The following is a 27,290-nucleotide window of genomic DNA, read 5'->3' as shown; positions in this document are numbered from 1 at the left end:
GTCCCTCAGGAGGGAATGTCTCCAGTCTGAGCGAGGCTCAGAGGAGCATGTGCTGGGCCTTGGCAGGTGCCAAAATGTCCTTCATCATCTGAGTGAAAAACCTCTCAGCAGAGAAGACGCCAAGAGCTCCTCTGGCTCAATGAACGCACCCCGTCTCCCGTGTGATGTGAGCGGTGCCCCTTGCCCAGTTGCGGGAGCAAGAAGGGGAGGCAGGGTGTGAGTCCTCCCTGGAGACAGGCCCCTGGCTGAGCTTGCCGCTCTGAATGGGGCCAAACGCCAGGCTCAGTGGGTCATCTGAGCACGGCCACTGCCCATGGATGGTGCCTGGGTGTCTAGAGTCCCAAGTCCCTGGGAACAGGCAGTGGCACGGGTGGTGGCCCCATCCAGACTTTTCTGACTGTGTCCTCTGGGCCCCAACTCTGCAGGTCAAACATGTTGCGGCCCCTAAGGTGGAGAGTCAGGGTCACTTCTGTGTCTCTTGGCGGCAGTGGGGGATGGGGCAGAGGTGTCAGTGTACCGGGGCACCTCCTGGGCCGAAGAACTTTCCAGAATGTAGCGTGGCCTCAGGGACAAGCTCTGCAGCTTGAGAGGATCTTGGCTGGGGCCTGGGTGTCCAGACGCTTGACGGACAGAGTGCTCTGCATGGGAAGAAGCCCCAGGCAGGGGTGGGGGTGACGGCAAGGGCTGGTTGGGCCAGGCCATGGTTTCCACGGAGAACAGGAGCGTCTTAATTCCCAGCCCCTCGGCAGGTCAGGTGCTCGGCCACTCCCTGATCACCCCCTGCCCCTGGGTCAGGTCCCCCCGACAGCAGGGCATTTGTCCTGGCTGAGAAGACCCCTGCGGCCCCTCCTCAAGAACCTTAGACTGACTCGGGTTTTCCAAGTTGAACGTGGCAACTGGGGCATGTTCACATTCAGTTTCCAACAGACACCTGTGCTTCCTGTCACGTCGGGTGGAGAGCCCTCACCTACAGGCCTTGGGGACGGTTCAGGAGGGGAGAGCGAGGGAGGGACGGAAGGAGGGAGGCAGAACGTGCCTCCGCTGTCTGGAGGGAAGGTGAGCTAACGCCCCTGCCTTGTTTCCCTGAACCCCACTCTCATCTAGATGTTGCTCTCGGGCTGTTCAAGAAACAGCAGATTCCCATGAGGCCAGAGAGAAGGCAGGACCAGGCAGAGCAGATGTGCAGTGTGTGGACCTTTCTCTGTCATCAGGTGGACGGTTTATCCAGCAAACCCTGCTGGGGGCCAGGCTGAGCCCTTCAGCAGCCTGGAGTCTGGTGAAGGCAGGACCAGGCGGCATTGAGGGGAGGGGCCCGAGGCTGAGCAGCTGGTGGACGAGGGACGAGAGGGTGCAGGGTGTGGCTGGGCCGATGGGCAGTGACCTCAGCTTCATGCTCAGGGAGGTGGGCAGTGGGCGGTTCTGAGTGTGGGAAGGGCACAGCCGACAGGATGGTGTGGCCTGAAGGCTGCTGACACCCGAGCCTCTGGAAGGGGGAGGGGCTGCCTGAGGCGGTCTGATGGGTCCTCCTGTGTCAGACAGTGAGTGGAACCTCACTCTGGCCGCTGCGCCCTCACAACCTGGACCGGGGGTCACCTGTGAGGCCCCCAGGTTAGCAGATGTTTATCCTGTCCCAGGACTGGTGTGGGGCCGCCTGATTCTGGAGGTGCCCCTGAGCCAAGAGGCCCCCTGTGTCACTCTGCTATTGGCTCCAGCCCTGCTTGGGGGCAGGGCTGGATGGCGGCCCAGAGAGGAGCTCACAGTCAGGGGTGCTGGGTCCCGGGGCCTCTCCTGCTCAGCCTTGGGTGGCAGCGAGCCCAGGTTGGGGGGTGAGACGGGCTGGGGGGCAGTGTGAGGACACACCATGGTTCTTGGCAGGGAGGCCACCTGCGGTTCTGGGCATGAGGGTCTCCTCGGGCCCCCCGGTGCTGCCACCCATCGGCGCAGCCCCTAGGACAGCCCCCCGGGAAGGGCTGCCCAGGCACAGCGGCTGGCGGTTGGCTGCTGTGGGCAGACGTGCTGGCTCCAGGCTCCCCGTCTGAGGCCCCGTCTGTCCAGCCACAGACACAGGACGCCTGTTTCCCTGTGAGTGGGAACACGGCCTCTCTGTTGGCACCTGGGCTGGCCCCCCAGGCAGTGGGGGGCGCTCCACACAGACCCACACTTGTGCCCACCTCATCCCGGCCTCCTGGCCTAAACCACCTTGTTCCCACTGGGACCCTCCACAGTGCAGCCTGGCGCCCTGGAAGGCTGGGGATGGGGCGGCAGGGGTGGGCGGCCACTCCCACCAGTGCTGGCAGGCCAGGGAGGAGGGGGGACCCCACAGCCTGCTGCCCCCATGGGTGGAAGCAGCTCCGAACCCCCACCATCCCTCGACCTGGCTGAGCAGGGCTGGGGCTGAGCTGTTTGTCCGGTGTGACACCAGCCCGTTCTCTCACCGCTCACATTAGGCTGCACCCCAGTTCTCAGTGGGGCCCCAGGATCGCCAAGCAAAAAAGAAGCCAGTTTAACATCTGACAACTGGCCCTCAGAATCTCCACTGTGGGAACCACTGCCGCCCTAGCACCCAGGCCGGGCCGGCCGCTCTGCTACGTTCCCAGCCCCCAAAACTCCCCCGCCACAGGGCAGGCTCCATGGTGTGCCTGGGGGGTTGTGGTCACAAAGAAGGAAGAGGTACCGCGTCTCAGGGCCCGTTGGGGGCGCCCACCCCGGGGGGGACAAAGGGCTTCTGTCCACGCCTGTGGATGCTGCTCACTGGGGGAGGAAGCAGGGCCCAGGCCAGCCAGGGAGGGCTCTGAGGAGGGGTGGCCGTGGGGGGAGCCAGCCCTGGGGGCGTGGAGAGGAGGGGAGAGCAGGGAGTTTCCTCACAAGCACACCAAGCACACGCCACACGGCTGCTGGGGGCACGGGCCTGGCTGTGGAGCAGGACCCCTGGGCCAGGCCATGGCCAATGCGGGAGCCGAGGCCTGTGCAGTGGGTGCTGGTGGCCCCGGGCTGACCAGAGCTGGGAGCTCCTGGGGGCCTGGTGACAACGGAGATGACCAGACGTGGGGTGGGGTAGGGGTTTTCTGGGTTGCCTGGGGACCAACTGTGGACGAGGAGGAAAGCTGGGGGGCCCTACCCGGCCTCCAGGAGACCCCCAGCGGCTCCCACCTCTCCTCCCTGGGTTTGTTTTCCTGGATATCTTGGTGCAGGCGGAGACGCGGGGGTGCCAAGGTCTTCCCACTTTATTTCCGGTGCACTTTATTCCCTGGCGCCCGCTGTTCCGGGTCTGGGTACGGCCACTCCTGCGACCTGAAGTAGTCCTTGAGGTCCGGCAGGCTGATCGCAGGGAAGTAGGGGCCCAGCCTCTTTCGGATCCACCATTTGCCGGCAGCAGCATGCGGGCCCCCAGGGAGACTGAACTTGTACCTGTAGTGCTCGCCCCTGACCCACCTGCAGGGAGAGTGGGCATCAGCCTGCAGCCCCTGACCCACCTGCCGGGAGAGCGGGCATCAGCCTGTAGCCCCTGACCCACCTGCAGGGAGAGCGGGCATCAGTCTGCAGCCCCTGACCCTCCTGCAGGGAGGGTGGGCATCAGCCTGCAGCCCCTGGGCATCAGCCTGCAGCCCCCGGGCATCAGCCTGCAGCCCCTGGCTGTGGAGACGCAGCCTCTTAGGGGACCCTAGGGCTCAGAGTCCCGGGTCTACACTCCAGGAGGGGATGTGTGTCCATCCAGATGTTCCTGGGGTGGGGGAGCTGCCCACAAGGAGCCCCCTCACAACCAGGCCCCCAACCAGAGGACTTGGGGGCAGGCTGGACTCCAGAAAAGGTGACCCCATGGTGTGCAGCCCCAAGGAAGGCCGAGCGCTCAGCTGCAGGCTTCCAGAGACCCCCCGGGACTGAGGGGCAGGACTTGCTGTCTGGGGGCCCCAGCCCCTCCCAAGAAGCTCGTGTCCTTTCAGCCAGTAAGCAATGCTGCTGGAAGGGGGAGGCCTGAGGGCCTGTGGACCTCTGCACCCGGCACATATCCAGGAGTGGGGGCCTGGCTCCCAGAGCACATTCTGCATTTGGGGGAGAAGCCCTGAGGTAGCTGAGGCCACAGCTGGTGGGGGGTCCCATCTGAGGGGAGTCTTACCTTGGGGGAGCCCTGCCTGCGAAGGGGTTGAGGGCCAGCAGGGACAGGGCATCAGCTTCGTTGGCCAGGAGCTTGCCTGCCAGGTGGATGATCCACTCGTGCTGCTCATAGGTCTGGGGGCAACAAGAGGAGGGGTGGCTGCTGGGTTGGTACTGAGCTGGCACAGCCACTGCCTGGCACTTGGACAAAGCCACCAGCCTGAGTCCTGGGGTGGGCTGGAACTGTGGGGCTGTGGCCCCCAGGGGTCCTCGGGAGAGGGTGTGCTCACTCCTTGCTCCCCCCCTTTCAGAGGGCCCTGCCCGGTCACTCCCTACGTCAGTCTGTTGTCCCGGGCCTGACTGAGTGTGTCCGTGGTCGGTCTCTCCTGGATGGTGGGCTGCCCTGGGGCCCCAGGCCCCAGTGCTTTGGTCTGGGCTCCCCTCCAGAGGGGCTGCTGGCTTCCATTTTCACCCACTGGCCAGACATCTGTGAATTGTTCACTTGTATGCTGGTCACCTGCCCCACTGTCCTGTCCGTGTGTAACTTGGATGCAGCAAGCACGGAGCCTGGTTGTACCAGCTCACCTCTTGGCTTTTTCACCTGTAAGCCCTGGCTTCTCAGGCGACTGACAGAACCTTCCTGAGGCTGCTGCCATGGGCGACGGGTCAACAGGAGGATGAGGAGCCTCCAGGCTCGCTCTGACCTGAGCAGACACTGTGGACGCTGGCCATGCCTGTCTTGTTTTTGGTGGAGGCACTTTGAGAAGCTGGCTGTGGCACCCTGGTCCTCGAAACCCAGAGATCCTCGTGTGAGGGTGTCTGAGGGAGGGCCCTGGGATCCAGCAGGGGTCTGAGCAACGTGGGGAACCACTGCTGTCCAGAGGCAGAGCCTGTGCGTGCAGTGGACGCACAGGGAAAGACGTGGAAGGAAGCCCAGCCTCGGACCACAGCCCAGTCTGATGCCCGCCTGGCTCCAGGCGGCTGCAGGAGGAAGACGCAGCCCCGGGAAGGCGGGCACCTGGGAGCGTGCTGTCACTCGCTATGGCCGGGCCTCAGATCTAGGCCCTTGGTCTCGGCGGGCGTGTCCTCATGGCTGAGCAGTGAGTTCTGCCTCGAGGGCTGGTCCCGGGAATACATTCAGCTGACGCCCCAACAGCAGGAGTCCTTAGCCTGACCCCCCGAGTTCACAAGGGCCCAGGTGGGCTGTGTGAGGCTGGTCAGAGCGGGGCAGGGGGGTGGGGGGTGCACAGCGCCCACAGCTGAGTGTCGTGTGGGCTGTGATGTTTCCACTGGGGTCTGATCTCAGCCCCACCGGCCCTGTGGCAGGACTTTCTGCAGCCCCACGTGTCCCCACTGAAGGCACCACAACCGTGGGGATGCTGGAGTGACCAGAGCCTGCATCACCAGGGTGGGGGAAAGCGGGCGCTTACCTGGAAGGCTGCGAACCACATGAGCCAGTCGAGGCGGTGGTGGTAGGGGGAGACGAGGCACGGCCGCCTCCTCAGGTCGCCCGGCTTGCACTTGAACTCGTATTCCTCCCACACAGCGTCAGGCGCGCTGGCGTTGGGGCTGGCCGTGCCCTGCAGGATGATCTCCGTGCGCTCCCTGGTGATGCTGTCGGGGAAACTGAGTCAGGGCAGGCGCCGCCACCCCCACCCTGCCCTCCGCCCTGAGCTGACCAGGGTGAGGCTGGCGCTGCAGGAGCAGGTGGGGGCTGGCCTCTCCTAGATGGTCACGGTGGCCCAGGGGGGACAGAAAGCAGCCCCGAGTCCCTGCCCTGGACCAGGAGCACCTGCCTGCCCAGTTAGGGCTGAGTCTCCCTCTGGGGCCGTGGGGTCCATGCGACCACATGGCGGACAGGGAGGAGACCAGACCTGGGCCAGAGGCGGCGGAGACAGGACCCCAGCTACATGCCGTACCTTCCAAAGGCCCCGTATGTGTTGACGATTCTGAGGGGATTGAAGGAGCTGTTCATGACCTGCTTGGGGCTCAGTAGGTTGAGGACCACGGGGACGCTGAGCCAGGCCACCAGGGCGCCCAGAGCCAGGTTGACCACCTGTCGCACCACGCGGCCTTGGCATGGAAGAGGGAGCAGGTCAGCGTCTGTCCCCCAGGCCCGGCCCCGCTTCCAGGAGGAGCTGAGACCATCCCCCGCCCTTCGGCCGCCCCCCACACCCTGGCCTCTGTCCAGTCCCTCTGGGCTCACAGAAGCCGAGGGAGGTGCTGCTGGGCCCCCTCCTGGGAGGCTGGGAAGGGGTCCCTCTCCACAACCCCCGTTTCCCCCAGCCAAGGGTCATTCTGAAACTGATGTGGAAACCATCACGACAACTGTCCTCGTGGGGTGGGCCTGGCTGTCACTCACTAAAAATGGGCCAGCACCTCCCGGGGCGGCTGTGCTGGGCCCGGGGATAAGGCCGTGTGTTCACACCTGCAGGGGTCCACCCACCATATCTAAGCGTGGGCTGGGCCCCCCGAGCTTTCTCCTTCTGCATCTTCAGGACCTGGTCCTTGAGGCCGCCAGGCCCGGAGGGAAATAAGAACCCCAAGGTGGCGTCATCGAAGCAGGCGACACTGGGCACGATGGTCAGCCAGTTCAGGAAGCTCAGGTTCCCGCTGATGATGAGGACCACCTGCGGGACGGGCAGCGCCTCAGACCCGGCCGAGCAGGACCCTGCCAGGCCTGGGGCGCTCATGCAGGCCGCAGCCTGCCGTCCCCTCCAGCTGCCCGTTCCACCTGCTCCACCAGGACCCAGCAACTCCACAGCGACACAGATTCCACACCCAGAGGCGCTGGTGCCGAGGGGTTCCAGTTTCTTCCCAGAAGCATGTGTGGGTGCCGCTGCTGGTTTCCAAGGGACCAGGGTGGCAGGAGGCCATGGTCCAGGCCCTGCTTCCCCCCACAGGCCACACACCTGGCCCCAAGATGTCCACGCTCTGCATGAGCTTGGAGGCAGATTCTTCTCAGCGCCTCCAGTGAAGGCCCAGCTTGCAGACACCTCGGTTCCAGCCTCTGAGACCCGACTTGAGGCCACAGCCAAGGCCGCCCGGATTTCTGACCGACAGATCTGATGCGGTGGTTTGTGTTTGTGGCAGTTGTTAAGGTGATTGTTAATCAATACAGGCCTGGGGCAGCCTCAGGAATGACAGGCCCGTGGACCCTGCGGCATGTGCCCCTCCCTAGGGAGGGGGCTCTGCCACCAGCCCTGGGATGTGGAGACCCCTGCGGGTCCTGCAGGAGGTGGGAGGGGCTTTGCGGCTCTCCTGATTGGTGCATGCGCCTGTCTGCTGCCCTGTCCACACCTCCGTGACCACGCAAAGGGCCCTTCCCTGGGCATCTACTGCGTCTGGTGTGTACTGACCTGCCCTTGGCTGCAGCTTAGCTGGAGCCCATCTTCCTGAACTTGTACAGCAGCCACAAGGACAGGCCAGTCCAGGGGGCAGCTGTCTGAGAGGCTGGTCACTGCCCCCGCTGCTTCTGGTACAGGGTCTGGGATGAGCCTGGATGACACAGGGTCCAGGAAGCCCAAACATGCCCCAAATATCCCACCGAAAATGGTGACCAGGGAGGCGAGGCTGCCGTGTGTCCCCGACCCGCCAGGCTCGTCCCTGTGGCCTGGTGCTAACTCAGTGATCCACAGAGACTCTCCACTCAGAATCACCCCAAAGGGACTGAGACTCTCAGCCGTAGAACTAAGGTCATGAATGGATGAGGTGCCGACAGCGTGGAGATTTCCCGCACACCCAGCCTGTCACAGAGGACTGCATCCTGGAGCCACCTCCCAGCCAGAACTTCTGGAAAGTTCCTTCTGCACAATTTATAAGTTGTGATTTGAAAATAACCCCTTTGGCCTGTTTATGCCCTGTTGTCTGGTGGTGGGTAATAGGGAGTCTTCACTTGAGGGGAGGCTCCTGCGTTCACGCCTGCCCCTGGGCCCCAGACAGAGGCCTGGAGTCGCCAAGCCCCCAGGGACCCGCAGAGCATGCTGAGCAGACAGCGTCCTCAGTGAGGAGGACTCTCAGTGACCACAGGACAGGACAGGCTGGGACGTGGGGTGCAGCCCGGGACACACACGCATGACTCTGGAAAGCCCAGATTGCACGGGCAGCGTCTCCAGTAAGAGCAGGTCTGACTGGTGGCGGAGGCGCTGGCCCATGGGGGACGCCCTCAGGCCAGGCTGATGCCCCTGGAATGAGCTCACTGGGGACCAACGAGCATCCTTGAAATGTAGGGTGACAGACTGACTGCTGAGGGCTGAGGGCTGACATGACCACTGTGGACACTGTGACAGCAGAAACGCAGGATGGAAACGCGGCAGGAACAGGAGCAGAGGAATCAGTGGGACACGGACGTGGGAAGTCTTCATTCTTACTTGCACCCATTTTTAGCGTAGAGTTCAATGGGTTTTGCCACACTTTCTCCTGTGTAAATACCACACAATCCACAACCCCCACCCCCAGAGAGTTCCCTGTGCCTGTTTGTGTCAATCCCCTCACCATACCCCGCCCCAACCTCTGCACTGACTTCTGGCACCCCGTTATTCTGCCTGTTCCAGAACTTGGTGTTGCCCCTGCTGGCTTAGCCCCTGGGCCTCAGAGCACCCCACACCCCGCAGAGCGGACGTGCGTGGGCATCTACCTGCCCTCCTGTGGTGAGTATCGCGTGTGCCCAGGGCTTGGCTACCAGGAGACAAGTTTCCATCAATATTGATGCACAGGTGGTGACTAGTTAGGGGTCATGTGGTGCATTTGACTTTGAAAGGAGCAGCCATTTGCCGAGTGGGGGTACGGGCGCCTCAGCCCTTTGTTCGGGACCCAGCAGAAGCTCGCTGATCTTACCCGGCATCCCCATCGGTGGCAGCGACCTTGAGGGCCCCTTTCTGTGCTTGCTGGATTTCACATGTTCTCTCTGAAGAATCTGTTCAAGTTTATTCCCATTAAAAAAGCAATCAGCTTGGGTTCTAAGTCTTTTGTCAGATATGCATATATTGCAATTATTTTCTGCCAGCTGGTGGCCTGCCTTTTCATCACAGTATCTTCGGAAGAGGTGAAGTTTTACATTTTTATGAAGGCCACGCTATCAATCCCCCCCCCACCCTGCCGCCACACCCAAGTTGTCAATTTAAAAAACTTTACAGTGAGTGCCTTGTGCCCCATCTAAGAAAGCTTTGCGTACCCCAAGGTGATAACTATCTCCTAAAAGGTTTGTAGGTCTAGCTGTGATGTTTAGGTCTCTCATCCATTCGAGTTCGTTTCCCACGTGGGGTGTGAGTTGAGGTTCAGAACTCCTCTCCTGTGGGGACTCAGTGTGGACTCAACCTGGCTGGTTCCCTCTCAGGCCCCGGAACCAGCCCAGGCCAAGAGGAAGATGTGAGGGTGACGGGAACAGGCCTGCAGAGCAAGTCCTGGGAAGACCAGGGAATGGAGTCAGGGGTCCTGGGAGGTGAGAGCAGGTGGGTCCACGGTGGGCGCAATTAAAGTGCCAATGAGCTGCCTCAAGCCCAGGCCTCAGAAAAGAGGAAACAAGAGCTGGGAGCCGGAGCAGCAGCCGGAGCAGCAGTGGGAGTCGGTCAGCGACCCACAGCACAGAATGAGGGAAGGACGTTGGGAGCGGAACCCGAGCACCGGAGCCCAGGTATCTGTCACGTGACAAAAACGGCCAGGTGGGCACACTTTCCAAGAGACTTCGAGGAAAAGACGAAATGAGCAAATAAACAAAACCCACAATGAAGACGGTAAAATTGCTGCAGAAACAAGAGGAATAAAACGGGCATTTTCACGAAGTTCAATGTGTACCTGTGCACCTGACCCAATGGACACACTTCTGAAAGAAACAAGACCGTAGCAGCTGACAGTCACTAAAGCACAGAGCCTCCATTTCCCTGTCCAGGTGACTTGACAGGTGTATGTGCGAAGCCCGGAGAGCAGACGGAGAGACGTGGAGCGAGGGAGCTGTGGCTTCACTGCAGGCCAGCGTGAGGCCGAGGCGAGAGGAAGGAGGTGCAATGACAGAGCTGGGAGTGGAGGTGTCCCAAGTCCCTCAGCTCTTCTCTGAGGCTGAGCAAAACTCAGCTGATGCACAGCCCCTTAATTTCTGAAGTTCAATGAAAAGGCCTTGAATCCAGCAACTGGGAGGAATGCGAGGTCACAGACGCCGCCGGCCTAACGAGCGTGCGAGGGAGGAGCTGGACTTTCGATGGGTCTTGTCAGTTTTATGGATCGCGACGGAGTTTTATGATGTGTGACACGAGAGATTGTGGATTCACGGCTCTCCCCGGATTAATTTGGAAAACTAGTGTTCCTGGCTCTGAGCCCCCAAATAATTATTTCTTATTCTTCTCTGTCTATGATGTCAACAAACCCTCGTGCCAAAAACCAGCCCAGCCTGCACTCGGCCTGGGCCGGGGTCTTTCCCTCCAGGTCGTCTGGGCCGTCAGAGCTGACACACAGGTGGCTTCCTGAAGTCGGCTGAGTGCTGCTGACTCCCGATGATGGCCTGGGGCACGGACGGTGACCCCCACAGGTGGGGGCAGCTCAGAGCCCCTCCCCCCAGCCCCTCTTCCAGAGGCTGCGGTGGGGGCTGAGCCCTTTGGGGTGCGCTGGCCGCAGCCACCTCAGGCACACCCTCCTGTGGCCGAGTAGCCCAGGACAGCAGCGTCCCTCTTGCTGCCCCTGCTCTGGGTCTGACCTCCAGTTTCTGTCCACGCAGGCCTCTCCGCCTGCCCCGCTCTCCCGTCTCCCACCTGCCTCAGTGACTTGCAGGGACGACTTCACAGAAGCTCGGCTGCTCCCTCTGTGCCCCCCTCTCTGGCACCTGGTCTGCCCAGCGGCCCCTCACCTTCTGGTAAGAGCCTCACACTGTAGCCAGGTGGCTCGGTGGATGGCTGGGCGGCTGCACCTGGAGGCCCCTTTATGGCTCGGCCGTGTGGCTAAGGCCCACGGCACAGTGGGCGTCAGGCCAGGACGAGCCCGTCCCCTATGGGGCTGCTGCCTGGGGTGTGTGGTGATAACACACCCTGGAGCCTTCACTCCCCAGGGCACGGCTGAGACGGCCACCAAAGCTGAGGGGATCCTCGTGCATGGCCGCCCCCAGGCCTCCAGCGCAGACGCAGCAAGAGCGGGATGGAGGGAGAACAAGCAGCCCCTGCCCACGTTCCCCACAGACCTCAGGGAGCTGTGGTTCCAGAAGCTCCCCTGGGCCACCAGGACACTCCCCTTGTGAGCGGGGACGGGAACGGCATGCACGGCGTGTCCCACACTGCCCGACCTCACAGCAGCCCCTCAGAGCTGCTCCACATGCAGGCCGCTCCTCACCACTGTCCACCTACAGGGCCCTCCTGCCCTGTGAGGCGCTGTCGCCTGTAGCTGCTGCCTCTGGGAGAAGTGCCCACACCGGCCTCTCCCCGAGACCTCTGTCTTTCCACCAAATCTCGTGCCACCAGAAGACATGGACACCGTCACCTGCAAGACCGAGCAGGGCAGCCTGGCGGCTTCCTGGCGGTGCTGATTTGCCCAGCGCGTCCACCTGTCGGGCCTGCAGGGCTGACTGTTCCAGGTTCAGCTGCACGTTGCCTGAGGGACAGTCTCACCTTCTGCTCACTCGTGGCTCCTCTGAGACCCCAGAAGGCCCAGTGCAGGGAGAGGAGAGGTGTTCAGAGAAACCCAGGCTAAGCTGAAAGGACCCTGATCAGTAAATGGCATTGACTCACCTACACTCTCATGTAACAGGTGCACAATGGGAAAACCCGTAACAAGTGAAAAGCAGAACGGAGACTCCTGACATCTGAGGGAGAGGTTTAGAAAACTGACTTGAGAAATCCTCCCTGACTGTGGTCCAGAGCTGGGAGAACTGAGGAGGGAAATGGCACAGATTCAGCAAGGTCAACGGCTCACGATCGACTTTCCAGAAGAATGATGTAAACTCCCGACGTGGAAGCAGCCTGGGGCCTCAGAGGAAAGGGTCCGGGACGGCTCACGCAGCGAGACGCAGCCCACACGTTTGGGTGGTTTCTCGTTTCCAAGGATGAATTAGAAGTCAAAACAGAATAAGCATTTTCACTGAACATGTAAAAAATGAGGAAAAAAGGAAAGAAAGGAAACAAGGCAAAGTGGTTTAAGCAGCGCGGAGCCTCTTGTCTGCCAACTGGGATGCAAGGCATGGGAGCGGTGCTGGCCGAGCTGAGACCAGGACCCTCATCTCCTAAGTCTGCGCAGACGCGGCTTCTCGGTGAGGGCGGCGAACGGGTGTCACACACGACCGATCAGCCATTCAGCTCTGGTGAACAGAGCCAGGCTGGGCATTGGTGGGGTGGGGGCCACATGTTCGTGAGGTCACTGGATTTCTCGGCAGCAGCGGGAATGTTCCAAAGACCAATCAGGACACGGCCGCTGGGTCTGGCTCCCAACTGGTAACTGACCTGAACAACGTGGCCTGGTGTCCACCCCACGTCCCATCTTTAAACACCCCCACCAAGGACAAGGGCCCAGAGGAGCGCCCCAGAGACGCCCCCGGCACCCTCTCCCACTCCTCCATCCTGCCTGCTTCCCTGAAAACACTTGGGATCACGCTCCCAGGTGTGTGCTTCCTTCTGCTGCGTGGAGCAGGGCTGGTCAGAGGACTCGGGGGGCGGGGAGGTCCCAGGAAGGCACAGAGAGGAGCGGAATCGCACGCACCACCTCTGCCTCCTCTGCCCGCAGACGCAGGCCCAAGTCCATGCCATCCGACCCTGCCTCCTCGCTCTGACTTCTCATTCCAGGGAATGACAGGCTTCAAGGTTCAAACTCCCTACCAACGACGTCTTCTGTAGGTAAGAGGGAGGAAGTGGGGCTGGAGCCTCCACTGCCAACACAAACAACTGGACAGTGAACCAAACAGGAGAAGCAACTGTTGCGTGACACGTGGCTGCAGGCCCTGCAGGACTCGACGCGGAGAGAAGGGCAACAAACAGACCTGTGACGGCCTCAGCATCCTGCATGGAGGTGTTCTGTGGTCCCACGCAGGGAGGAAGCCCCCGGAGGGGAGGTCAAGGGGCTGTAGGAATCGCCTGGGTCCCTGCAAGTCTGCCAACCACTGCGCTCGATGGATCGCAGGCACACAGAAGGCTCCAGGAGGCCAGGCAGCCACCCACCCAGCTCACACAGGTTAGGGAGATGAGTTCTGAGGAATCCACATGGAGAGAGGCCTGCAGCAGAGACCCCAGTCCTCCCAGCAGTGCTGACAGAGCCCCCGCAGTGAGGGCTGGTTTAGATCCACCCAGAGGATTTGAAGACAAGTGTCAAGATGATGAAACCGATTTGCAAGTAAATCAGTTGTTTTGATTTACTGCGAATTCAACACCACAACACGATGGCCAACATCCAATCCACAGTTAACACACAGGCGAGTCGGTGGCAGCAGCAGACGAGCTGCAGCCAGAACACAGTGGCTCAGAAACAGGAGGCGATCTGGAGAGAGTAGGTAAGAACGTTTAAACAGCTATTGTCAATGAAAGATTTAAAAGAAAACATGGTCAGAACTAAGGGATTTATGAAAACGATAAAGAAGAACCAGGTGATAACTGCAGTTTAAAAGGTGCTCTGTGAAATAGGAATTTACTGGAAGGCTTTGGACAAAACTGACACAGTGAAAGGAGCAAGGCAGAGGCTGTGTGAGGCCTTTCTCAACACAGAGAGGAGAGAGGCCCCTCCGGGACCCGGGGGGACAAGGATTTACATCCCAGAACGGGAAGGTTGGCAGAAACAACATGAAGAAATCATGCCCCCAAATCCTCCTAATTTGATGGAAACGGGGAATGAACAGATCACAGAAGCCTACGACGTCACGAGCAGGATAAACGCAAAGAAATCCACACGGCACATCAAGTCAAACTGCTGCAAAGCAGTGAAAAAGAGAAAAGTCTTAGAAGCAGCCAGAGGGGAAAGTGCATGACAAACCAGGACGAGGACACGGATCCAGGCAGAAACGACAGATGCATCTTCGTCGAGAGAAAACACCGTCAGCTGGAACGTGACAGCTGGAAAACACCCTTGGAAGATGCTGGCTGAAGGAAAAGCCTTCCAGCCTAAGACAGTTATACAACAAATGGGACATTCTCCCAGCAGGAGGAACAGACTTCCTGTGGAGACGGGTCTGTACAGGGGAAAGCAGTGTCGGAGGCGGTGAAAATGTTGATGAATACTAAATCTAAAGAATCTTTTACATTTCTTTAAAAGATAATTGACTATTTAAAAACCTGTATATGATGGTTGTGGTTGTTGAAAACGGTGGTTGCAAAGATGCTAAAGGCCAGTGAAAACACCCACACAGAACGCTATGCGAGCTGTGCTCCCAGCTGGGCACACGCGCTTTTGTGGCAGGAAAACCCCCCAAAGGACCACAGGGGGGGCACATGATGGGTCCTCTTCTTCCCGTTTTATTCTCCAAATCAGTCATTCTCCATTTAAAACAAGAAACAATGCCATCGGGGGGGGGGGGGGGGGAGGGCTCTTGGCGCCTCTTGGGGTCGGCTGGCCACTCCAGACATGTGAGGGCCACACCCCAGCGGCACGACAGCTTGGCCCTGGGATGGCCCCACAGCTCCTGTGGGTGCTGAAGCTGTGGGGCCTGCGGTGGCTTCCCTGGCTCTGATTTGGGAGCCTGTCATCTTGCTGGCTGCAATGCGAGCCTTCTCGGGGAGACAGATGGCCCGGGCCACCCTGGTGGTCCACAGTCCCCCCCACCCATGGTGAATAAGGGGGTTTGGTGGTGGCCCTGCCTGGGCAGACCTGACCAGGGCCCTCGGTGAGCTACAGATCTGCAGGGAGCGGGGTGTCCGGCTACTGAGTGCAGGCAGGGCTGGGATCTGCATGGGGACTTTTTCAGCCTTTGAAAAAGAGAACTGGAAAACACAAGCAGCCAACGAGCCCTCCTGGCCCTGCCCCACCCCCAAGCGCCAACAGAGGCCCACCTCTCTGCAGCCCTGTTGCTTCCAGCCTGGCCCTGTCCGAAGCTGTGCTAGACGTGGGCCTGGGTCACGCGAGCGAGGACACGGCACAGCCCGGGCCGAGATGCCTCCCACGAGTCAAGCCTTCTTCCTGAGATTCCAGGTGGCTTTGTTGTCCGTTTGGCACCATTATCTTGGTGGACACTCTGCCCACTGACACCAGTCCTGCTCCCTAGGAAGTCATGTTAGCCGGGCCTCAGCCCTCTGCCTGCAGCTTCAGCTGCACACGTGGGTGCAGGAGCCGCATGGGGCCGGCCCAGGAAGGGTAATTTCTCTACAGCTGCAGGGGTGCCAGCCCCGCCCCTGAGGCCTGGTCTACATGCCCATGGTCTAGAATGTTCTAGTGCGACAGGATTCTCGAGAACTTGGCAGCATACTTTGAAAGGTTGCCTGGCCCTAAATGATGTCTGAGCAATGCCTGGCCCTCCCAAGGTTCCCGCCTAGGGGGTCTGGGAGGGGCCCCTGGTATAAGCATATTTCCAAAGATCCCCCCCACCCAGTCATTCTAATGAGAACCCAGCTGGGTGGCTCTGACCCAGGGAAGTAGGGCCAACAGGGTTCAGTTTGGGGGATAAATCCCTCTTTCTAATAAAGCAGCAGAAGCCCTGAGGATTCAGAAAAGTCACATCATGGGGATGTCACGCGGCCGTGCTCAGAGCCCTTGTCCGGTGCACACTGGCTGTGTCCCTAGCCAGCCTGCCTCCCTTTATCTGTCCCATCCACCTGGACGGAGTCTGGCATCCCGTGCACGGCTGAGGTGTCTCATTGCTGCAGTGTCTCCCCCGAGGGAAACGAGTCAATCGCACCGTCCATCTGTATTTACAGAGGCCATGGCGCCGTACCCTTACTGGTGCCCGCAGCGCACCACGCAGCCCGTAGGAGACCTGACTGGGCGGCGGCCCAGCGAGCCGAGCTGGGGCGTCAGAGCCGGACACGGCAGGAAGACCAGCCGTCAGCACAGGAGGCTCGGGCACAGGAGATGCCGAGGATGACGCATGGTGACCCGAGGAGGGAGGGGCGGGTTTCTGGAACAGCCTGCTGGGCTCTCAGCTTGCAGACCTCGCAGAGGACTCATACTTGAAGGAGACTGTGCAGCCAGGAGCCCCGGGCAGGTCTCCTGTGACCCCAATCCAGGCAAGGCACTCGGGGCCTGAAGCCATGGGGATGGCCCCATGGTGAGATGTCCCCAGGACTGGCCAAGGTCACACAGGTTAGAAACAGCAGGACACGGTGGGAGGTAGAGAAGGAGAATCTGGTCCGGAATCCATGAGTCTGCACCAACCAGGAGGCTTTCACCTGGTGAATGTCCGTCTGGTGCTCGGACTCGGCCCGGATGCCCACGCAGCCCCACTGCAGAAGCTGACAACTGCCCCTTCCCGGGTCTCTCTCACAGGCTTGCAGCCTCTCAGAGGCTGGGGTGGGGTGGCGCCTGCCACTTCTCCTGTGCGCCTCTCTGAGTGGACAATGGGCCCATGGCCTTGCAGAACCCTCTGGAACAGCTGTGTAAACTGAGTGTGGGAGGAGGTGAGAGGCTCACTTCCTCCGTCCTCTCCCGAGGGGATGGATGGGAACAAACAACCAGAGATGCCTCTCGGGGCTGCGGGCGCAGAGGCAGGAGCACGACCCACGGGCGGGCCTAACGGGCCGCTCCCCACGGTGACGCCACACCCACGGAGAGCTGAACACCTGTCAGGAGGCTGCACCCTGCGGCCCCCACACCTGAGACCCCACGCTGCCTGCCAGGGGCCAGCTGGCCGTTCTTCCTCTCCGCTCTGAGGCCCCTGAAGGGGCTACACAACAGGCCTTGGAAAAGAGCCGCAGTCCTGGGGTTCTGCCGTGTCCCGGGCATAGCATTGGAGCCGGAGAGGACAACGCCGGGGACACGCCAGGCCCAGGGTCTCTCATCACCTCCAGGGAATGGCAGGCAAGGATGTGGGCCCATCTTCTGGAACAACGCCCAGAGCGCAGGCTGGCAGCCGCGTCCTAGAAGTCCAGCTCTGGCCGCCCTGCCCAGTGTTTCTGTGCCACCACCACCTACCACTGTCCACAAAGGCAGCAGACCCAAGAACCGGGTTGAGACCCAGCTGTGTGGCCTGAGGCTGCTGGGAGCTGTTAACGCCTGAGCTCTGAGCCCCCACATCTGCACAGCACCTCCACCCAGTGGCAGGTGTCCTGGGTCGGCGTCAGACCCACTGCCAGCCCAGGTCCAGTTAGCTGGTCCTCGTCCTGATGCATTATGGGACTTGAGCCAAGTGCACTGGGAACAAACAAGGGCATTATGAGGCCGCTGATTCAACGGTCAATGTAACAATCTTCCCAGATCTGATTTGCCACCAAACTTCCTTCAATTCTTTTTTCAGGTAATATGACAACTTGCTTTTCATTAGTGCTTGTCAAAGCCAGCTTCGGGTTACTCAAACAGAGAGCCAGTTAGTATAGCCCGAGGGATGCCCGGAGGGTCCCTGCAGGCCCAGTCGAGTTTATAGCCCTGAGAGGGTCCCCGTGGTTCTAGGCTTGTAAAAGCAGCTGAAGCAGCGACTAATTAACGCCCTGCAGCCCCAAGAGCTACGACTATAAAGTCAGAGCAGACTGCATTCCTCCTGAGGGTGTGGGTCGGGGCTCTCTGAGCCGCCTTGGGAGCCAGACCTATATTTCCAGTGGCAAGAGCCACTGGCTGGGCACAAGGTGGCACCCATGCTGAAGGAGACTCGCGAGGATGCTCCAGCCTCCACCTGGAGCCTCCTCCTACCGGCTTGAGACCCCAGGGCCGTGGGGCCTAAGTATGGGAGGGGGGCAGGCACGGTACTGAGAGCCCCTGGCTGCTGGCAAGGCTCACCAGCGAGCCAGGGCTCTGTCCTCCAGCCAACTCGGGACAGGTTATGGGTAAACTGTGGTACATCCAGACAGTGGAGTATCACTCAGCGATGACAAGAAATGCGCTCTCGTGCCACAAGAAGACACGAGGAACCTCCAGTGCATGTTACTAAACAAGGAAGCCAGCCTGAAAGGCTACGTCCTGGGTGATTCCAACCACGTGACATTCTGGAAAAGGCACAACTGTGGAGACAGTAAATGGATCAGTGGTCGCCGGGGGTTGGGGGGCGGGGGAGGGATGAATCGGGGAGCACGGAGGGCTTTTAGGGCAGTGACTAATCCTGTGTCATACGACAATGGTGGCTACATGACATTGTACATTTGTCCCAACTCATAGAAAGCCCGACACCCAGAGTGAACCACAGTGAACTACGGACTTCAGTTAATAATAAAGTTATCAGTATTGGCTCATCAGTTATAACACATGCAACATGAGCCGTTCATGACGGGGAGACTGTACCCGGGAAGGGATAAGGGAACCCCCTCTACTCTCTGCTCAGTTTTCTGTAAATCTAAAGCTGTTCTAAAAACATTCTTCAATATGAAGCAAAACAAAAGAGAGCTAAAATACTGGGGCAGCGAAAGCAAGCGACAGGTAGGGACAGAGCCGGTTACAGCATTTTCAGGCCTTTGGCCATCATGGCAGCAAAGATGGGAAAGCATATTAACACTTGAAAGAAATTGACTGTATAACTTACTATTAGGTTGGTACAAAAGTAATTGTGGTTTTTGCAATTATTTTTAACCCTTTAAACCGCAATTACTTTTGCGCCAACTGAATAATTAGGAGAGGGAAATAACAGAATGAGAAAAAAACAAAACAAAGGTGTGGAAATAAACCCAGAGACACCAGTTGAGATGTATGGGCTTATTACATAAAAGAGAACAGGTGTCAGCCTCCGTTTGAAAAGAATCCAGCCCCGTGCTCTTAGAAGAGCCACATGGGCTGAAAAGAGAAGGTCACAAATCCAGACTCTCCAAACATAAGAGAATATTCTGACTTTCTTTTGGCCAATGAATCTGAAAGCAACTGAAATGGACAAATTCCCAGGAAAATGTTTGCCACTAAAACTGCCTCCAGAAGAAATGGAAACCTGTATGTCTGACAGCCACAAAGGGTGGTAATCAGAGGTCACAGAGACCCCTCCCCACGAGGCCAGGGGGCTCCTGCAGGAGCGCTATCTCTGTCCTCATGAATCCATTCAGAGTAGGGGGCCTGCCCTCAACGGGCCCCATGAGGGTGACAGTTCAGCCCGGGCAGAACCAGGCAAAGCCAGTACAGGATGGAAAACTGTAGACGAATCTCATTCCCTGACAACCATGCAAAAACCAAAACAAAGGATTAGCAAACCACACCCAGTAACACACTAATATACACAGCACGACCAAGTTGAGTTTACCCGAGGAATGTAAAACTGCTTCAACACGAGCAGTTTCAATGCAATTCACCACGTTAACAGATTAAAGGGGAACAAAAGTGACCTTCCCACAACTGGTGGAGAAAAAACCATTTGCTAAAATTCAACGTCCATTCATGACAAATCACACCCACAAATAAACATCACGAAACTTCCTAATAAACTAGAAACTTAAGAGAACTTGATACAGGAGGCCACGAAAGCCACCCACCCACCAACCCGGTCACATCCCACTAGGCCCAGGAGTGTCTCCTTGGGAATCAGGGGAGGCCCATCTCCTGCTGCCCGTTGCGCCTGCGACCCGACACCACACCGACTCCTGGACACGACTAGCGACGTCACAAGGGCCCCGCCATGACAGATGCAGGTTCGATAAAAAAAAAAAGAACAGTAAGCAGGTCACAGAAATTTCAAATCCCAACAGCGTTTTTCTTGGGAACCGACAGGTGACGCTCACGGCCACGAGTGTCGGCGGTGACTCACCTGGAACAGGATCTGCAGGGCGCCGTGCAGGACGCACATCCGCCGCCCGAGGAAGAGGAAGAAGGGCACCACGAGCTCCAGGAAGTGGTTGCTGAGCGTCTCGAAGCGGTGGACCCACCACGGGGAGCGGTGCAGGAAGTAGGCTGCGGGGTTGGGCACCGGCTGTGTCTGTGGGAGGGGGGGAGGCCTGTGAGTTGCGCCCCAAGCCTGATCCCACAGGCGACCCCAGCCCTCCCCCTGGCCGGTTTAGGAGGGTGACAGGGGACTTTGGGGGAAGGTAGTGTCTGGGGCTGTCCTGGCCGGGAACGGCATGGGGAAGGCCGGTGCCATGGCCCTTCCTCCAGCAGCTCCCACGCTGCCAAGATGTGAGATGCCAGGACAGGGACGATGGGGCCCCAAGTCTAGGCCTTCTCAGGGTGCATGTCAGGGGCACTCTCCTCCTGCCTGGGTTCCTGTGATTCTGACGCCGACCCCTTCAGGGGCCCTGAAGGCCCTGGTTACGTGGGCGCTCAGAGCCCCGGAGAGCCCAGGAGGACACGTTACTGGGGGAGGAGGGCGGGACCGTGGGAGCCTGTCTCAGGCCGAAGCTCACATGCGTTCCGTTTCCGCTCAGAGGTCGACGAACGCTGGGGATGGGGTCCTGGCCCCGAGTGTGTGTTCCTGGGAACACGTGTTCAGAGTGGGCGAGCGCGGCGTGTCCCGGGAGGCCCACGTGTTGACTCAGCCGTGGTGCTGGCCGCCCCAGGGCCCACCTGACAGGCCCTGCACCCCCCATCCCCCATCTGTAGTGGAGGCTGGGAGCAGGCCACATAGATCACACAACACCCACATGCAGAGGCGCCAACTGCCAGCACTACGGGATGGGTACGTCCCCACCTATGAGGGTCTGAACACGCCTGCACCGGCTCACTGCCCCGTCGGGGCCCCAGTATGAAGCCAGTTGGTGAAGGGCACGGGTGCCACTGTGCACAGGGCCCCTCCACGCTGACAGGACACCCGGCTTTGGCAGCCCCAGGCCCTCGGGGGACTTGATCTCCTCGAACACGAACTGGCTTGCTTTCCCGTCCGGGGAGGGCGCTGTGATTCGTGAAGGGTGTGGGCGTCTGCTGTGCCCACCTCCCTGCCCCTCCCCGAGGCCTGGGCCAAGCACACACAGGGCACGTTGGTGCTCCCTGCACACGCACCCCACAGACACAGAACGTCACATGGGCAACGACGACCACTGTTGGGGAAAGGCCGGGCGAGACGGACCAATGGGTAATAGTGGCTGTGCCAGCACGGCTCCCATTTTGAAACTTAAAGATGTTTCTGATAATGTGAAATGGACTTTTCCTTGTCACACATTGTCTAGATCGCAGGGAAAGGAAGTACCTCTAGCAGCTGCCGCTGCAGTGCTGACCCCAGCCCCTGTGACCGCTCCCTGGCCACTTACCCCCCCAGGCCCCCCAGCATCGGGTGAGGTTACAGCCTGGCTTTTCCCTCCGCCCGGGCGTGCTTCCTCTCAGACCTGCTGTGGACAGGAGGACCTGTCCTGCGGGTCGTTTTGTGCGACGGGCATGGGGAGGTGACCACTCAGCACGTGGAAAAGCTGGATGGCGCGTGACAGCTGGGTACCCTAAGTGTGTGCCCTTGTGGCCTGACATTCAGGCCAGGTGGTGGGCACGGACGACAGGCAGGGCAGGAAGTCACAGAAACTGCGCCGCCCACCCCCAGCCAACTGGCCGCCCCTTGGCTCAGAGGTAGGATGACTGCTGGGGAAGGGTTGCCGCCCCGTTTGGGAAAATGTTTCCTGCCAACTTTTCTTTTGGACACGATTTCCAACTTACAGGAAAAAAAAAAAAGGATCCCCAATGCCCCAAATGATTCCATTGTACCACGCTCTTCCTCTTTTCTCACCACAGGGGTGTCTTCTGCACCATTTGAGTCGCTGAAACATGACGCCTTGCTCCCTAAGTACTTCAGTGTGAATTTCCCAAAAGAAGGGCGTTCTCCCACATAGTGCAGCAGCGTCACGGCTCAGCGACATGCCACTGTCTGTCACCTGTGGCCCTTACTCAGATTCCTCCAGTTGCCCAAATAATGTCCTTTAAACAAAAGAATATCCTGGGTCACACACTGCCTTCAGCGCCCACATTCCACGGTCCGGATCTGAGCATCAGGGTGCTGGCACAGGCTCATTTGTAGGATGTCCCACCACGTGGGTGTGTCCGATCTCCTCATGGTAGACAGGGGCACGCTCTTCTGGCCGAAGACCAGGGGTGACAGGTGCAGGGGCCAGGGTGGAGATGTGTCTTAGCACAAGCGGTTACCACCTGGATCTCTTGATTAAGAGGTGTCGGCCAGGGCCCCCCCACAAAACTACTATTCTCCACTTTGCAGTTTGAGGCTAGGAAAAGACCCCGTTACACCCAAATATCCCAGCTGCCCCACCCTTTGATGATTCTTGGAGTCAAGTGTTCTGATGGCATGTGAATGGTGAGCTCTGGGTCCATCGTTCCTTCTGCACGGTGTCCGCCTCCCTGGGTATTTCCGGATGCCCGTGTGGACACGTGGGTTATTTTATTCATGGGTTATAATCCTTTACATCACGTGTTTTGACCGTTCATACCACTTTCTGAGCATTTTCCTACTTTCTGGCACCAAAGATGCTCCAGTCACCTGAACGCCTCCCTACCCAGCCCTGCACAGAGCCACCTGTCCCAGGAGCCGGGCCCCTCGGATTAAGGCTGGACCCAGCCTGGCCTGGGCACCACCGTCTCCAGGCCACTCAGCAGCACAGCTGGGAACCAGACGTGTGACTAGGTCTCACCTGCCCCTGCGTCTGTGCCAATCCAGCTCACCAGTCTCTTCATTTACCTGTATTTACCTGTATCCCCAGAGCTACAGAAACCTGAGCGGGCCCTTGCCTATCTTTGCCCCAGGGGCTCCCAGCAACTAACCCTGTTCCCAGTTGAGAATGTGGAGGGAGGGTCAGATGGAGAAGTAGGCCCCTCTGGGGAAGGGGGTACAGGGCCATGGGGGAGGAGACACGGGTGGGGGCCAGCAGGACTGCTGGGGTTTTTCTGCTTATAGGCCCGCACGCATTTCTTGACGACGGATTTGCCAGGTAATGTCTGAGCAGAGTGAAACCCCGACTGTTCTAAAGTCACAGATATTCTGATGGTTACCAACAATTTCATTCAACAAAAAAGGCATCAAAATCAGTTCCAAATGTTTCAGCTTTTCTTAAAACAGCAAAGCTTTCTCTGGATACAGTGTGTATGTGCTTACACAAGTGGTGTGTGTGTGTGTGTGTGTGTGTGTGTGTGTGTACGCACGCCCCGGGGCCTGCGGCCCCTGGACATGAACGTGCACCAGGCACCCAGCGCCTGGGCCACAGCCGTGCCGATGGGGCCAGCGTGACAAGGTGAGTCTGCCCGGTGTGAGTCTGCCCCCCTGCAGAGCCCATCAAGCAAGAGACAGGACCCTGTTACACATGCTTGTTCTCTGCTGGTAGCGCCTGGAAGGATGCCCAAACGGGCAAATGGTGACAGACAACCACGGCTTGTTTCCCCCAAGTCTGGACGAGCCCCTCGGTTACATTTTAGGGTCCAATTTCAGAAAGCAGCCTGGCCGCAGGCCAGCTCTCGGCGGAGCACGCAGGTAGGGGCAGCGCGCCCAGCGCTCAGCCCTGGTTTTGGCAGAGGGACAGCTGACCCTGCACACTTCTCAGGGCTGAAGGCCCCGCTTTTACCAACAGTCTCCGCCGGCCGGGGAAAGCGAGTTTTGACAAGATGGCAGCACCCCGTCTGCAGGGAGCAGAGGCTGGAGTGGGAGCCCCTGCCTGCCCGGGCTGCTCAGTTAGCTCCCGCCATCAACACAGCCTCCTCCACCACCTGCCAGACAGACAGAAGGGGGTGCCCTTGGCCCTGCATCTGCCACCTGTAACCACAGGCGGGCATTGCTACAGCAGGCAGGATGGTGTGACAAGGTGCCCACAGTTACGCTAGCAGTGTCACCAGCGCCAGGCTGAGCTGGCCCTGACCCACTTACTCGCGTGGACACCCCGAGCTATGTCCGTGGGGACAAGGCTGGCCCAGGTCTCAAGCAGCAGAGGGGGGTCTGAGGACCTTCTCTTCTCCCCCAGTCCCATCACCCCGGGCCCCACGTTGAAAAGGGCACCATGTTCCTAGGCTACAGACACTGAATTTTACCATTTGCCCCAAAATAAGACCCAGCTGGACAATCAGCTCTAATGTGTCTTTTGGAGCAAAAATTAATATAAGACCCGGTCTTATATTATATTATATATTATAGTATAGAATATAGCATAGTATAGTATAAAGACCCTCCTATTCTATTCTATTCTATTCTATTCTATTCTATTCTATTCTATTCTACCCAGTCTTATATAATAGTAAAATAAGACTGGGTCTTATATTAATTTTTGCTCCAAAAGACGCATTAGAGCTGATGGTCTGGCTAGGACTTATTCCCGGGGAAACATGGTGTGAATCTAGTCGAGAACCGGCCTAAGGGCAGACATTGCCTGCTTGAGGGCAGGGAGCTTCGCTGGCCTGGAGGTGGGGGCCTTGGGACTGAGAGTGGCCTCAGCTGCCAACCAGCAGGGAAAAGCAGACTTGAGCACAAATGCCCCGACAGTCCTGCCTCTCCGCTCCCCCCATTTCCTGGAGACACCCAAGGGGATAGCCACGGGCAGGCTGGGGCCTGGGCCCAGAGGTGGTGGGCTGGCTGTCCACAGCCTATGCCAAGGCCCCCAGCCCCCAAGTCTGCATGCAGGTGTGAGCTGGACGGCAGAGGCCCTCTCCTCAAGGTGGCAGGCTCTCAGGCAGGGCTTCCTGGGTCCCTGCTCAGGGACAAGTGAGCATAGCGCACCACACGTCCCCTGGATGCAGCCTCCCTGTTCACTGTCACCCAATGCTATGTGCCCTTGGGTCCCCTGGACAGGATGGTCCTGTGTCCCTCGCCCTTTGGAGCAGGCTGGCCGAGGTGGATGCATGAGCACAAAGGACTCTGCACCCGTTCTGCAGAAAGGTCTCTTTCAGAAAAGCCACGTGGGGTGGACCTGTGTTGGGGCGTCCTCGCTCTAGGCTCCCAGGCGGTGACAGGATGCTGATGCGGGAATAGGAGAGAGAGAAGTGTCTGCGAGGGGAATAAGCCAACGACGCGGCCTGCAGCGCAGAGCCACCCCTCGGGGTCACTCCACCAACGGGTCACGTCTGGGCGTCCTGACGCGCTGTCCCTTCTGCTGGAGGCGTGGGGCCTCTGTGTCCTGCGGAGGCTTCTCCAGGAGCCTGTGTGGAAGTTCCATGTACACCTTCTGGATGGGCTGCCCCTGCTACTTGTACGGTGTGTGGAAAAAGAAGAAAAATAAACAGCATTTGCTTGGTGCTTGCTCGGAGCTGGGGAGGGAAGCCAGGCCCTTTCCGAGGAATGCTGGGAGGGAGAGATGCCCGCACGCTCACTGTCTGTGGAGGGGACAGTGGCTGGGGAGCGGGGTGCAGGCAGCAGAGAGCAGGCTTAACAACATCCCATTTCCAACAGAGATAAACAGTCTGTGTCCAGAAAGAATAAATCACCGAGTGGTGCCCACGACCCGGCAAATGGCACCTGTCGCGGGCTGAGCGGCGGCTGAATGTTCCCGCAGCCCCCACGGCCTCCTCGGGCAGCGCTCCTTCCTTTCCACTCAGGTTCCACGGCCCGTCCTGTGGCTCAGGAGCAGGCACCTGGGGCAGGGCCTTCCCAGTCGGGGCTTCAGCGTTTTTTTCTTTCCTGAACGTAAACAGCATGTTTCTGTGATGGGCGCAGACTTCTGGGAACCGCATCACGGGATGGGCTGCTTCCCAGGCTGTGAGTCACTCTGCGTCCTCAGCGAAGCTCCAGCCGGACACAGCTTCTCGGGATGGAGCAGGGCCGGGAACAGGGACGTGCCGCTGACATGCGGCCCTACGTGGCCTCTGGGTCGGTGCCTTGGCAGCAGGAGCCCGACGGAGGGCTTGGGTGCTGGCTACGGAGACACATCAGGTCCCACCAGGGGAAGGACACGACCCATGTTTAATGATCTGGGGCGGCTGCTGCGAGTTCGTGTCACTTTAGATTTATGGGACGTCCCTCAGCTGTCACAGGAGAGATGCTGGGAAGGAGAGAACGCTCAGTGGAAGCACTGATGAAACGGCGTGGGGGCCGCACGGGCATCGTGGGGGGAGCTGCATAGCAGCCACCACCCACTCCCGGGAGGTGTGGGGCCCCATCTGCAGGGATCCCCAAAGTGAGCTCCTCAGCGTCCACCCACATGGGGTTCCTGCAGCACGTAAATGAGAACAAACACGGTGACTGTGCCATGAGCCGTCCCTGCAACACGGAATTCCTTGAAAGAAAGGCTCTATTTTCTGAGGGCCCCGCTCCCTGGGGGGGAGGGCCACGTCCCGGCTCCTCGCGTGGATTTATGACGTGCCAGGAGGCGGGCATGTGCGGGTGGGGCCTGCTCTGTGTGCTAAGCCCTGCTGGTCGGGCCGCACCACCAGGAGGGTCCCAAGGCCTCCCTTCCTTCTCCTGCAAGCCCAGGACAGTTTTCTTTCTGTTTGCACTGAGCTGGAAAAAAACACCATGTCATAAAATCTGGTTGTAAACCGTCGAAGTGGCGACTGGAGCATCACACCCCATAAAGCACGGGGAGGGGTGCCCGGGGCTGCCTGTGCTGGCTCCTGGGCCGCGCTCACCTACGTGGCCACGTGGCCAGAGCCCAGCCCAGCCCGGGCGCCAGGGGCTGGCCAACCTGGACCTCGCGACATTTTACAATTGGTTCCCCTAAAAAGAGACAATTTTAAATAAGGAAAACACGAGGAAAATATGAAGAGTGCTGAAAACTGTTTAGGGATTTAGAAGGTAACAAATCTTTGGGGAGAACGACGTCACTTCCTTTTGGGGGGACAAGTCCTCTTGTCTAACACCCACCCTCCCATCCGTCAGTTAGAAGTCGTCCAAGAAGAACAGAGATTTTTTTTCAGTTCGTTTCCTATTTTAGGGACTATAAATTATGTGTTTGGGGTTTTAATGAGAAAGGGAACACACGTGATTCTTGTTTGAAGAATGACTTTCTTCAACTCTCCAGCCCCACATGTCCCATTTTACCAGAAAACCCGTGGGTTGCACACTCTCTCTGCTGACCCAGGACCCTGGGTCCTTCACAGAGCCAGGGGGTGAGGTGCCCACAGAATACCCCCTGGGGTCTGAGTTGTTGGTTTTTGGAGCGGGTGCCTCTCATGTACACTGCAGGCATTGAGGTGTGTCCTGGGGACATGGAGGTGTCTGTGTTGGCTGCTCCGCGTTGGGAGGGGCAGGGGACATACCATAAACCTATCAAGTGAGAGTCTTAGGATAAAAAGGTAAGACCTACTGTGGGTTCTTACATGCAGCTGGTAGCTGCCCCCCACCCCGGGGCAGG

General features: G+C 59.1%; 1 protein-coding gene and 1 long non-coding RNA gene across 2 annotated transcripts in view; one reads left to right on the top strand and one right to left on the bottom strand.

Annotated features, from left to right (window-relative positions):
- Positions 1 to 3,206: 3,206 nt before the first annotated feature.
- Positions 3,207 to 27,290, bottom strand: part of LMF1 (lipase maturation factor 1) — a 99,173-nt gene continuing 75,089 nt past the window's right edge. The window contains exons 6-11 of the mRNA XM_088801359.1: positions 19,847 to 20,014; positions 6,539 to 6,722; positions 6,012 to 6,165; positions 5,523 to 5,706; positions 4,115 to 4,227; positions 3,207 to 3,432 (exon numbers count right to left, since the gene is read on the bottom strand). Of these exons, the coding sequence (XP_088657485.1) occupies positions 3,225 to 3,432; positions 4,115 to 4,227; positions 5,523 to 5,706; positions 6,012 to 6,165; positions 6,539 to 6,722; positions 19,847 to 20,014 (1,011 nt within the window). The 3' untranslated portion in view covers positions 3,207 to 3,224. The remainder of the gene's footprint in view (positions 3,433 to 4,114; positions 4,228 to 5,522; positions 5,707 to 6,011; positions 6,166 to 6,538; positions 6,723 to 19,846; positions 20,015 to 27,290) is intronic.
- Positions 8,325 to 9,044, top strand: LOC148756858 (uncharacterized). Its single transcript, XR_016022628.1, has 2 exons — positions 8,325 to 8,741; positions 8,852 to 9,044. It is a non-coding gene; the product is annotated as an uncharacterized LOC148756858 (long non-coding RNA).

Source organism: Rhinolophus sinicus, chromosome 10 (genome assembly GCF_057876585.1).
Source record: "Rhinolophus sinicus isolate RSI-liver-muscle chromosome 10, RSI-T2T, whole genome shotgun sequence".
In the NCBI taxonomy this organism is placed as follows: Eukaryota; Metazoa; Chordata; class Mammalia; order Chiroptera; family Rhinolophidae; genus Rhinolophus; species Rhinolophus sinicus.
This window is presented reverse-complemented; position numbering and strand designations above follow the sequence as displayed.